This window comes from Fistularia commersonii, chromosome 14, assembly GCF_037954325.1.
Source record: "Fistularia commersonii isolate RoL2024-O1a breed Wild chromosome 14, RoL_Fcom_v1.0, whole genome shotgun sequence".
Lineage (NCBI taxonomy): Eukaryota > Metazoa > Chordata > Actinopteri > Syngnathiformes > Fistulariidae > Fistularia > Fistularia commersonii.
The window spans coordinates 15,648,143-15,660,914 of NC_141297.1; the positions used below are offsets into that span (position 1 = coordinate 15,648,143).

The window sequence follows — 12,772 nt, forward strand, 5'->3', positions numbered from 1 at the left end:
TGGATATGATTAATTACACTAGTTCGCATCTCTTCTAGTGTCTTTGAACAAAGTACTTCAAATGTCTTGTTCTAGTTTAGGTTCTGTTGTGGCATCTGGTACCCCTGCAACTCATCCTCAGAACTGTATGGATACTATATGTCAAGCTGCTGACACATCTGGATTAATCTGACCAAAATTATCACTCATTTGTCTGCCAGAATTCCCTCTGTCCTACAGTGAGTTCTTTCATCCTGGCCTTGAAGATAACTGACTAATACTCAGTTTTCCTTTTGATAGAGCAGCGAGTTTTTGCAACGTGAATATTATTCTGAGGCGTGGTTGTGAATCAATATAATTAGCTTTTTGTTCAGCAGAGTAGAAAACACTGCACCCTCACTTTTGCGGTATTACACACACACATACACACTCACACAAATACACACGCAAACACACAAGCACACATACCCCGATTAATAGACGTCAAGCTACTGACGGACTCGAAACTAAACGCTACATGTAACAAGCCTTCAAAATAAGAGCTTTTCCTCAATAAACGTTTTTCCATGACAAACCTTCCTGTTCCATATAAACAATATGGATGAGAAAGGTCAGCCTGCTGCTAATATGAATATTGAGAAGTGCAGTTTATAAATCCATTTTATGCTATTCTGTCTGTGTATAAGTCATTCTTCCCAGGTAAAGGGAAGGCCACAGTTGGGACCTACAGATACAAATGAATATATGTCTTGTTGTGAATGTATCTGTCCATGGATGTCCATTGTAGAAAATATTCAAAAATATAAGCCCCTTGAGCTTTGATTGGGAAAACTAAGCTGAGTGAAAGAGTATATCGAAACTGTGGATTATTTGTGAATTTGTATTTCATAAAACGAATGAAGCATGTTGCGTTTACAGTACTTTAGGAAAGCATAAGCAAAGTCAAATTTGACCTTATCATTAAATAACAGAGGAAAAAAAATCATCCAACTCAAGTTGCAACTGTCCAAGAATGTAAACTAAATATTTAAAGTAGATATATTTGATTGTTTAATTTAAGACCCTCAGGTTTTAATGTATGTCATATTGTATTGTCAAATGTGTTTTCACCTCTGGGCTATCTACAGTATGGTGAAAATAAAAACTCAAACACACACATAAATATATATATGTAAATACATATATTTATGTGTGTGTTGTATAACATAGTAATGAGGTCATTTGTGAATGCACAATACAGCTTCGCTTGCACGTCTTTTGAGAGTAATTCCCTTGAAGGATTACGGCTGTTTTTCTTTATCAATTTTAGAAATGGTAAGAGAAAGATGATACACTACTTAACTTTCCCGATTTGATTTGGTTTAATGCACATTGAAACGTTTTAAAGGTCACAATGATTCATTTGCATCTTTTATCTTTCCCTCGTGAACATTTTACACTGGAAGTCCCGGGCGGAAGTGTGCTGTGTTCGAGCCGGCGAGTCTGCAAGGGAACAGGCAGAGAGTCAGACAGCTGGGGACATCCGCCTGAGGAGCAGACCCACAGGCTTAGGGAAGACCGGAGTGTGTTGCTGGGAAAAGCTCCTAAAACACACCGCAGTATGGGAGTGGAGATCGAGACTATAACTCCGGGCGACGGTAAAGGCACTGCGCGAATGAAAAAACAAACACGCTTTGAAATAAATTTGCAGGGATCTGTTGCAACCGCGTCATACATTATGCCCGTCATGTTGAGCGCCTTTTTGGTTTCTCCACAGGAAGGACTTTCCCCAAAAAAGGGCAGACCTGCGTGGTACATTATGTCGGTGAGTTTAAATTCAACGGGAAACTTGTCGTGCCTGCATTCTCGGACGACTCGCGTCTTTCCACTCATGGAGGCCGAGCGAGTGGGCTGTGGGCTCCGGGTCTCTTAGCTTAAACGCGTTGCCGTCGCGCCAAGTCTCCGCGGCGGAGACGGGAAGCCTCCACGGGAGCAGCGGTGGCGTTCTACCGATGACTGTCTCCCGTGCAACGGCGGCAAGCGCCTCCACCCGCCCCGCAGATGATATTTCCGAGGCTTTACAGGGAGTGGGGCATTTTTTCTCCCCCTCTCAGAGCGGCGGAGGGGTATGACTGTCATTCTCCGGTTGGGCTGCGCGAACATTTTAACCCTTTGGCCGCCGGCTCGTTTCCTGGCTGCACATTGGCGCCGGAGCTCTCCGGACGTGGAAACAGGGGGTGGGGTGAGGGGGCAGCGCGCCGTCTCCGGCACTGCGTAAACTAATGCGCGCTCCAGTTTCGGCCAAGCGGGAACAGCGGGCCAGTGTTTGTCTTGAATTACCCGAGAGACCAAATGGGAGACGTAGACGGATTCCGCCGCGGGGTTCACTCTGTGGGCCAGACGGAGCAACCCAGACAGACAGCGGGGTTTAAATCCTGTCTGATTTCCAGCGCTTTTCTGTCTTTGTTGGGAGTTTCTGGAGGGGGGGCCTCACTTGAGCGGATTATAACCGTCTGGGAGACTGCAATGCTGCCCAGACACTGGGACTGCTAGCATGGTCTCACCGCGTGTTCACACCCGCAAAATAAACTCACCGTTGTCGACATTGCATCAAGCAGCGTAAAGAAATGTCCCAATTCACGTCACTCACTTGACGAGGGGCTCCTCCCCAATATGCCCAAATATTAAGATTATATTTAGCCAGAGTGACTTATTACCGTTTAAAGTTCTTTGCCCCCCTCCCCCCCAAATAAACAACAACACTAACCATGGTTTTAGCTTCAGTTTCAAGCTAGCAACTCTCGCCTAACGTTAGCATGCTAACACCCTGTAAGTGACGACGCTAACGCTGGTGTTCCAGATTAGTCCCCATTTGAATTTTGGTCGATTCCAATCTGAGCCCCCCTGCCGGCAACCAGCGTCATTCAGACCTGAAAAACGTGGTTCACAAATGGAAGAATTGTACGCAAGTACTAGTCTAAGTTGATAACTAAGTACCAACGAGCATCTTTGAGGTCGCAGACCTCAGAATTTACAAATATGGAGGGTCTTGGGGCGATGGAGTTTTGCTGGGTTAAGTCTCAAATATAGAAGTCTGACCTCAGGTTAATATTAGGTTTAAACGTTAAAATTTAAATATCAAAATAGATTCTAATGATTGTCATGGATTCATTTCTGATGTGAAATTAACAGCCCGGTAAAACCAGTTAGTGTCCTGCCGTCTCGAAAGTCAGTGCACACCAGTGGGCCCAATACGTAATGACTTCCATGGTTATTGATCTAATCACTGTGAAAATGTCCAGCACAAATCTGATATTCTGTTTAGATTATTGTTGTTGAACACTATAACATTGACTGTGGGATACAATGGATTATCAATGTCCACAAATTCAGTTCTCAAGGTGACATTTTCCACACAAAACCATCTGCAGTAGAATAGATGTCGTCTTTAATTCAAAAATTGTACTAAGGGACCTAAAATGGGAGCGGAAAACCAATATCAATGTAATTGAATTCCACAGTCATGAGTCAGGTGGATTTTGTGATAAGGTTGCCCAGTAATTGTTTGAATATGGCTCAAAGATTCAACACCTGTGCATTATGAATGTGTGTTCAGAGATCCATCCAAAGTGAAGTAGGAAGTTTCTCTTTGGCCTGACAGTCTGTCTCATACACGGAAGCCATGTTTCTCACAGTGCAAACAAAAAGAGCAAAGAAAATTCTAAGATAGAATAATTTATTGTAGCATTGTAGTAGAGCTGGCTAACATGTCAATAACATTAGTGTTTATGATCCATAATTGAACTGTTTACAATTAGATCAATTTTCGGGGGAAGTAGGAGAATGACATGAGGAAATTCCCAAATGTCACCTTTGAAATGAACTGAAACGGGCCTAAATTTACACAAGGATTAAACAAATTTACTTGAGATGCTTAGTGTTTTCTAAAACGGCATGAAGTTACCTAGGAATCCTTCATTATTTTTTAACTTTTTGCCACTATATGTAGAATTCAACTTTGTGGGGAGACACTGAATTTGTTTGAGTTTTGTATCTGTTATGTGATTTTTCCATACCGAAGCATATACTTTGACAAATTCGGAAACTGTACAATGCACTCCTGGACATTGTGGCATTCATATATTTTCTCACATCACCCAGCATTTCATTCCAGATGACTTTGCCAGAATGTGTATTTGACTGCACCTGCTCTGGGTCTGATGAGACAGATAAAACTCACACTGTGATGTAACCCTCTTTGCTTCAAGAGAGTTATATAACTTGGTCTGATTTGGGTATTTGACCTTTGGTGCGTTTATTTTTTTCAACCCAAGATCAGCCTCCACCCCACCCTCTCCTAATATCACACAAACTACAAGATTTCCTCTCTGGGTGGGTTCCCTTCCTGTCAGCCTACAAAGCAGCCTTGAAACGCAACATGAAACAGGATGTTGCATTAGAGAAGCCTTCGCGTTTGTCAAAATGAGGGTTAAAACTTTTTTTTTTTTCCCGGAAATGTTTGGTTTCTGAAAATGTCAACACAACGCCGCTGTTTACTGAGACGGCCGTGCAGTGCATTGACTTTGATATTGTTAATGGACCTTTCAGCTCTTATAGATAATTCCATTAGGCTCTTATCTGGGCATCCACAGGAGGACACCCGCTCTGAATGGAATAGGCTGCATCATGCCAGCCGCCCCCCTGATGTGCTCAACAACACTTGCAGTGTTGTGCCTTCTCCCACATACATCACACCACAGACACGAATCAAACCATTAGAGTGTGCGGGCGTGCACACATAGCTTCACTAATTCTAATAACAGTAATAGCTAGGTCCTAAATAGTCTTGGTGGGGGGTTTGCTATTCTACAGATTGATGGTTGCATTTTCCCAAACTGTCAGTCTGAAACTCAGCCTGCAGACAGCTGCACAGGCTATTTCTGAGCTCCTCAGAACCCCTTGATATGCTCTCAACTTATACATAGAGCATGGAAGATGGATGTCAGGCAAGCTTAGAAAATGTTCTATTAAAATGTTGTTTAAACATTTTCCTTCTGCTGCATGTTGCTGCATAGTCATTCTCCTGATGTCAGAGGGCCGCTTGCATTTAAGCCATGGTGTCTTTCTCAATCTCTGTTTCTGTCTTTGTCTGTAGGCTCCCTGACAGATGGTCGTAAGTTTGACTCGTCCCGTGACAGAGACAAGCCTTTCAGGTTTAAGATTGGCAAGCAGGAGGTGATACGAGGCTGGGAGGAGGGTGTAGTACAGGTAGGAACTTAGTTCCCACACTATGGATCCTTTTCGAAAAAAGAAAATAGTTAAATCTACAGTATCCATACAAATGGTATGAATTTTTTCCGCCCAGCAGATAGAATTCAATTGAAAACTTAAGGAATAAGAAAAAACAATTCAACTCTTGTGACAGGGAGAGGGAATCATTTGGGTGACAATTAACAAATTAATACAGTTGGTGCCCAAAAATTTAGATGACTTATATCGCGGGTGCTTATTTACCAAAACGGTTCCATTTTCTGGGTCCTCACTTGAAAAGTTTTCCATTCAGGCTGGAAACTACATGGCTGTGGCTCCTTATGCTCCTAACTCAGAATGCTGAGGCTGGTGAATGACAACTACAAATTAATGCTCTTGAGACTCAATTGCTGAGTTTGTGTTCTGCTAACTGAGAACAGAATCTAAATGCTCTGTATGTGTGATTATGTTTTTTATAAAATGTGCAATCTGTTTGCGGGTTTTAATTATTTTTTTTCCAATCTATATAATCCCCTTGAATACAGATGCCTGTGAATAGAAAAACAATTTTACAATTAGTTAAAATATCCACAGTGAATCTTGATGAATAACATTATGGTAAACATAATTTCAAGGATTTTAGTGAAATGCCAAATTTGTAAATTACATTTTGAACATGGGTGATTCCTTTTAAATGGAATTGAGTTGCTGTTGTTCAAGTCACAGTTGAGTCATGTTGGAGTCTTGGTCATCAAATTTGTATCAGAGCAACATTTCAGGATCAGCTCCACGTTGGTACAGTCAGAGCTGACATATAAGCTAAAAAGTCAGTGCGCTGCAACTACATACAGGTGTTACCATTTCAAAGGAGGTTTATTTGTGCCAAATGCGCTTCTTTGAACTACATTTAGAATTTCTTTGACATGAGAAACATTTGGTTTATGTTAAAAACATTTAATAGCATTGTTGTTGTTGAGTCCTCTGTTTTTAATTTCAAACCGAGTCTTGAAGGTCACAGACTTCTGATTATAACTGTCAGAAATTGTTCCTAATTTTGCCTTCGTATCCTTCACAAACGCTTGTACCTGAACAAAGCTACACAGGAATCCAAAAACTTCATGCGAAGCCAATAGATAGCAACGAGTGATGCATCAAATACTAGAGAACAACATTTTTTTAGATCTCCTGTGTCTCACACCCAGTATTTCATGGCGACACGTTCCTTGTCTGACCACAGAAAGTGCATTCTGATCAGGACTGTCAATTCCTCTCTGACTCTATCCATGTCGTTTGCCTTTTAGATGAGTGTTGGCCAAAGAGCCAAGCTGACATGCTCACCAGACTACGCCTATGGAAACAAAGGCCACCCAGGCATCATCCCTGCCAATGCCACTCTCATCTTTGATGTTGAGCTGCTGAGTTTGGAATGAATTTAATCTACAGCATCCACATTATTTGTTTTGTGTAAGTATAAGGTTCTGCTGGTTTCAGTGACGATCACATTTTCCCTAGGGTCTTAGCTGTCAATGTACTGTTGGCATCCTGTCCTGCAACAGATTGTCATAATGAAACATTTGTGTTCTGCCCACAATAAGAAAATGTTTCTGTTATGATGAACTAATATTTTTAGCCTTGGTCAAACACTGTAAATGCCTTACTGGAACAGGTCATTAATTAATACTTACTCCTGTGTTTACCCTGCAATAACACATCAGAACAGTCTCTGTAAAAAGCTGCTTTTTGGCCTGTCAATTTTTTACCCAGGCCAAAAATACTGTAAAGCTGATGTTGATGAAGGTAAACATTACATTCTATTTATTTATATTGACTTCTGTCTGTCTGTCTCTGTGAATACAACTGACAAAACACAAACAAATAAACAAACACCTGGCTCAGAGATATATGGAAAATTAAATACATGAAAGCAGTCAAGTAAAATATGAATACATCTTTTCAAAATTGTGAAGAAACAAAAAAAGATAAACACATGTAAATAAAAATGCGTGGATATAGATCAAAGGAGAATAAAATTATGTTAAAGGATGACTCTTTCTGCAGTGTGTAAAGTGTTTGTGGTTTTAAATCTTGCAGGATCTGTGATAGGCTAAGTCAGTGATTTTGGGTGGTTGTCTCACCTGGACACACCGCGGTGATTTAATATGACTCCAAGAATCTGAGGCTTTCTCACTGTATAATGTTTCCTGAACACCCATTCCTATAACAGAAGGGTGGGGATGACTAACAAATATTTTTGATAGGAATCCATTCAGGAAAGGAAGGAACTAGAAGGTTGATGTCTCCTTCCTTACATCTGTACACACACACAAGCAGAGGGATAAAACGTGTAATAGTGAAGATGGAAAATTGATTTAAAGTGAATCAGCTTGTTTTTTCTGTTCACAGACCAGGAGTGTATCATTCACGCTCTTCTCACACACTCTTATCCCAAATAGCACCATGTAATTCGGTGCATAGTTACTCTATCCAAGCCTCTCCATCGATGGAACTTATAATACCACAAACACACACACACACACTTTTTGGTAACTTGCTTTCGGTTTGGAGGCTTTGGAGAATTGAAGAGAGAATTGAGAACTGGGTTTGCGGGTAATGCCATGGGTATCAACTACGTGATACAAACCTCTGCTAAGATGTATACAACAATTTTGGGAACTAACTGTGTCACCATTTTTGCAGGGAACATAAATGTTACATGATACAAGATCATTTGCTATTGTCACTAACAGGTAATCTAGGCTTTTTCATACTATTGTCAGTATCATAACACAAGCTGGCCATAATGATCTCCGGCATCTCCACTGTAAGTTGTGTTGGATAAAAGCATCTGCCAAATTACTGTAATCTGTATTCTATTCTATTCTATTCTATTGTATTCTATTCTATGATTACTATTTGCTATATGTTGGAAAGGATTGTTTTTTTTTATCCTGTTATATCCAAATGACTTGTTTTTTTTTTTACCTTGGTGAGGAAAACAAATGCAAAGTAAGTTGATCTGAGGTACCTATACAATAGTTCAAAGGTCATGTCAGACAGTTGTATCCAGATGAAACATACAGGGATTTATCTGTTTCAAGGGTAATTATTGTAAAAACAGTTTCCAGCTGTCGTCCAGCTGGTGTTGTATAATGGTGAATCTGTCTTTTATTCCTCAACAAGAAAGCTCAAGAATGCTGATGCAGACAAAGAGAACCTGCTGACAGAACGACTGAGTAGAAGAGCAAGTAAAATAATCTGTTACAGAGCATTCCCTTCAGGTGTCGCCTCAGTTATTACGGCAGTGAGAATGGTTTTACAGCTTGAAACGAAGGAAAAAAGTTACCTATAATGAGTTATTTTGTTATAGTTATCAACCTGTATGTTTTTTTTTTTGTCAACACAAGCTGATAAAATGTACTGATGTTAAGTTGGGGTAAATTATGGAGAAGCTACACCACCATCACCTCATAACTGGACACATGCATTCATAACATTTCGGAATAAGAGTGTGGAATTATGTGAGCTAATCCACAAAGTAAACTGCTTTCCATACAGAGCCTCTTTGAACCGGGTACCTCGGTAAGTAGAGGGACTCCAGAAAACATCAGCTTGAAAAAGAACTCCGCTCTGTGCTGGCTGTGCAATCTGGCTTTAATTCCTGACCTCACCGCCTGGTCGTCACAAGGTTCTCATTTCCCCAGAACTTGCCGTCACCGGGTTTAGGATTACCAAGGAGGACCACACTTTCTACTGTTTGCGTTGTTTATTAATAAATCCTAGACAACTCAAAAAGTATTTTATGTATAGACATCTAGGCCCATACTATTTTCAGTACCTACCTGCTAGCTCATCCCAACTAGGGGGCAAAGGTGTGTGAACTGGACCTAATTAGGATTAGTCTCAAACATTAAGTGTGATGCCAGTGGTCATCTGGTCAAACAACAATAGTTCCATATCCGAAGAAGCCTCTCTGATGAGGGCTGAAACGTCTATACGTGAAGAAATTCAAGTCTAGTTGCCACAACAAGATGTCGACAAGAATGCACCATGACCTGGATGACTGAGAACCTCCACAGAACCAAGTCCCTGTTGTCATGTGACCTCATGTTGAATTTTCTCTCCCTTTCTTGCAGGTGACTTCCTCCTACCTGTGACTTTGACAGGTGCCAGGAGAGTCTACACTTGATACTATAAGAGGCTTGAGTCTACAGTTCCCCTACATTTATGGTTATTTCATAAAACTGTGACAGCTTGTGTTACTTTTTGTCTCGACTATTTTCCTGTCATATCCTTCCACCTAAAATCTATGGGTCATTATCTTATAAACCTCCAGGTTCCTAATCTTGATTATTTTGTTTTTTGAACTGCGCTTTATTTTTCTTTTTGTATTTTTCAAGTGATGGTTGTGCATGGTTAATGCCAAGAAGTACAAAATACCAATGAGCGTCTCGAGTTGACATTCACAAGTCCGTGAACACTAATTTTTTCACGTTGATCCGGTGCTTGATACATTTCAGAAACAAAAAGTGTACAAAAGAAAGTGAAAAGCACATATTTGTATGGAAAACTCATTCAGATAAAAGTAAAAGGAAATGAAATGTTGACGTATTCTTAAATCAGTGGCACAGTGGGCAAGTTTCTCACAAAAAAAGGTCCATTTCCGTTAAGTGTGGTGTCTTCTTTCCATTATTTGAACTGGGGTGTGAGCTAGAGAGGGGGAATTGGCGCAAAGAACAACCAATCACAGTTGTAGATATTTCTAATGTGTGCCTAAATATCTTCACCAGACACGTGGTTACTACCTTGCCCTATCTGCATGTTCGAGGCCTGACGGAAACCCTTGTATGTACGTGTTGAAAGCTTTGCATCTGATTTACCATTGCCTTTTCAAGTCTTTAAACCCCATTTAAAGCCATACACAGGTTGAGCAGTGCAAAGAAAGGATCAATTGGATTTATTATTCTTTTCGTAGACTATGGGGAAATGCTTGAAATTTACAAAAGGGGGTTGAGGGATCAATTGAATTGGGACCTCCCCCAAACTTATTTTGTCTAACAACTGCAAACATGTATTTTTCAGATGCCAACTTTCTATCTGAGAACATTATAGGTAGTTTTGAGGAGTTATTTCTGTTTAATGTCAGTGAAGCGCCACACTGCCTACCTGACTCTGTGCTGTGGTAGAACAATGCTGACATGGAGGCATCCTAGTGGTTTTGTATTTCAAATAAAATAGTTTTAAATGGAGTTTAAATAAAGGAACATGTTGGCCTGGCTGTCAGATATTGATTGTGGCTGTCAATTTTACATATTGGCCAAGTTGAGACTGCTTTGGCAGCAGTCCACCTGTGTACTGTGTAGTTCTGTGCTGATACGTTAGTGTATGCAGGCTAAACCAATGATGACATATTTGAAATAAATTAAGTGCTCACCACCCACCTGTGTTTCTTCTGTTTTGATTCAACGCCGGTTTGCCATATTTGATCTGCTTTTCATCTTTCTTGATATTGGCATGGACTTCAGGTGGCTCTTTAATCATAACTTGTGGATAAATTCTAGTATAAGAAAAATGCAGCAAGTGTCTTTCAGCTGGTCCCAAGCCCGGATAAATGCAGAGGGTTGCGTCAGGAAGGGTATGTAAAATTTGTGCCAATTCCAAGTATGCAAATTGAACCTAAGAATCTCATACTGGATTGATACCGGATTGGTGCAGATAACCTACAGGATACCAGAGGAAACGGGGCTACTGGGGGTCGAAAAAAGAGAGGAAGAAGGCGTGTTCTGAAGCAGAGAGAAGAGGAAAGGTAAGAGTCTGAGAGTACTTTGAATTTTGGGGCGATAATAGGCAAAGGTAGAGTGGGCTGACATGATGCAGAGAAGGAAGGTGGATATACTGTGTGTCCAGGAAACCAGGTGGAAAGGTAGTAAGGCTAGAAGCTTAGGAACAGGTTTTAAGCTGTGCTATCATGGTACTGACAGGAAGAGAAATGGAGTAAGTGTTATCCTGAAGGAGGAGTTTGTTAGAAATGTTGTGGAGGTGAAAAGAATACCGGATAGATTTATGAGTCTGAAACTGGAAATTGAAGGTGTGATGCTCAATGTTGTTAGTGGCTATACCCCCACAGGTGGGTTGTGAGTAAGAGGAGAAGGAGATGTTCTTGAATGAGTTAGATGAAGTGATGCAGAATATCCCCAGAGATGAGTGAATGATCATTGGTGTAGACTTCAATGTCCATGTTGATGCAGGCAATAGAGGTGATGAAGAATGGATGGGCAGGTTTGGTATCCAGGATAGGAACGCAGAGGGACTTGTACCTTTTAAGAGCAGAGGTAGGAGCACTCAGGTAGACAACATCTTGTTTAGAGGAGTTCATCCAAAGGAGATCAGAGGCTGCAAAGTAATGTAAGGGGAGAGTGTAGCTAGACAGCACAGGATGGTGGTTTGTAGGATAACTGATGACAAGGGAGATCAAGAGGACAAAGGCAGAGCAGAGGACAAAGTGGTGGAAACTGAAAAGTGAGGAGTCGAGAAAGGCTCTGGGTGGTCAGGGAGAGCTTCCAGATGACTGGAGAACTAAGCCAATATGATCAGGGAGACAGGTAGGAGAGTGCTTGGTGTGTCATCTTGAAAGAAAGTAGATAAGGAGACTTGGTAGTGGAATGAGGAAGTTCAGGAGTATGTACAGAGAAAACAGTGAGCAAATAATATGTGGGACACTGAAGGGACTGAAGAAAACAGACAGGAGTACAGGGAGATACAGTATAAGGTAAAGATAGAGGAAGCAAAATCAAAACAAAGGGCGTACAATGACTTGTAGACTTGGCTGGACAGTAAGGTGGGAGAGAATGATTTATACAGGTCAATAAAACAGCATTTGAGATGGAAAGGATGTACAACAGGTCCAGGTGATAAAGGATAGTGAGGGAAATGTCTTGGCAGGTGCTAGAAGAGTGATGGGGAATTGGAAAGATGAATTAATAAGAGCTGATGATTTGGGAAAATGAAAGAGGGAAGGTTAGAAGAGGTGACTATTGTAGATCACAAAGTAGCAACGATTACTACAAGTGAAGTGAGGAAGGCACTGAAGAGGATGAAGAAAGAAAAGGCAGTTTGTCCTGATGATATACCTGTAGAGGTGTGGAAATGTCTAGGAGAGGCAGCGGTAGATTTTCTGACTCGATTATTCAACAGGATCTTAGAGAGTGAGAAGATGCCTGAGGAATGGAAAAGAAGTGTGATGGTGCCCATTTTTAAGAATTAGGGGGATGTCCAGAATTGCGGTAACTATAGAGGGATACAGTTGATGAGCCATACAATTAAGTAATGGGAGAGAGTAGTGGAAACTAGGCTGAGAGCAGAAGTCAGCATTTGTGAACAGCAGTATGGCTTCATGCCTAGAAAGAGTACCGGTACTACAGATGCAGTATTTGCTTTAAGAATGCGAGTAGAGTAATACAGAGAAAGCTGCTTTGCGCATTTGTAGAGAGGAACTCTGGTATTGTATGAGGAAGTCTGCGGTGGCAGAGAAGTATGTTAGGCTGGTGCAGGACATGTATGCTAGTTG

General features: G+C 41.0%; 1 protein-coding gene across 1 annotated transcript; it reads left to right on the forward strand.

Annotated features, from left to right (window-relative positions):
* Positions 1 to 1,462: 1,462 nt before the first annotated feature.
* On the forward strand, positions 1,463 to 10,645 carry fkbp1ab (FKBP prolyl isomerase 1Ab). Its single transcript, XM_086158945.1, has 5 exons — positions 1,463 to 1,616; positions 1,736 to 1,783; positions 5,114 to 5,226; positions 6,510 to 6,672; positions 9,342 to 10,645. Exons 1-4 carry the CDS (start codon positions 1,580 to 1,582, stop codon positions 6,636 to 6,638), a joined length of 327 nt encoding a protein of 108 aa, XP_086015071.1. The 5' UTR covers positions 1,463 to 1,579; the 3' UTR covers positions 6,639 to 6,672; positions 9,342 to 10,645.
* The last annotated feature ends 2,127 nt before the right edge of the window (positions 10,646 to 12,772 follow it).

Coding starts and splice junctions, on each gene's coding strand:
- fkbp1ab (XM_086158945.1), top strand. CDS start 1,580: ATGGGAGTGGAGATCGAGACTATAACTCCGGGCGACG. Junction 1,784..5,113: donor CTGCGTGGTACATTATGTCG/GTGAGTTTAAAT, acceptor CTTTGTCTGTAG/GCTCCCTGACAGATGGTCGT. Junction 5,227..6,509: donor GGGAGGAGGGTGTAGTACAG/GTAGGAACTTAG, acceptor TTTGCCTTTTAG/ATGAGTGTTGGCCAAAGAGC.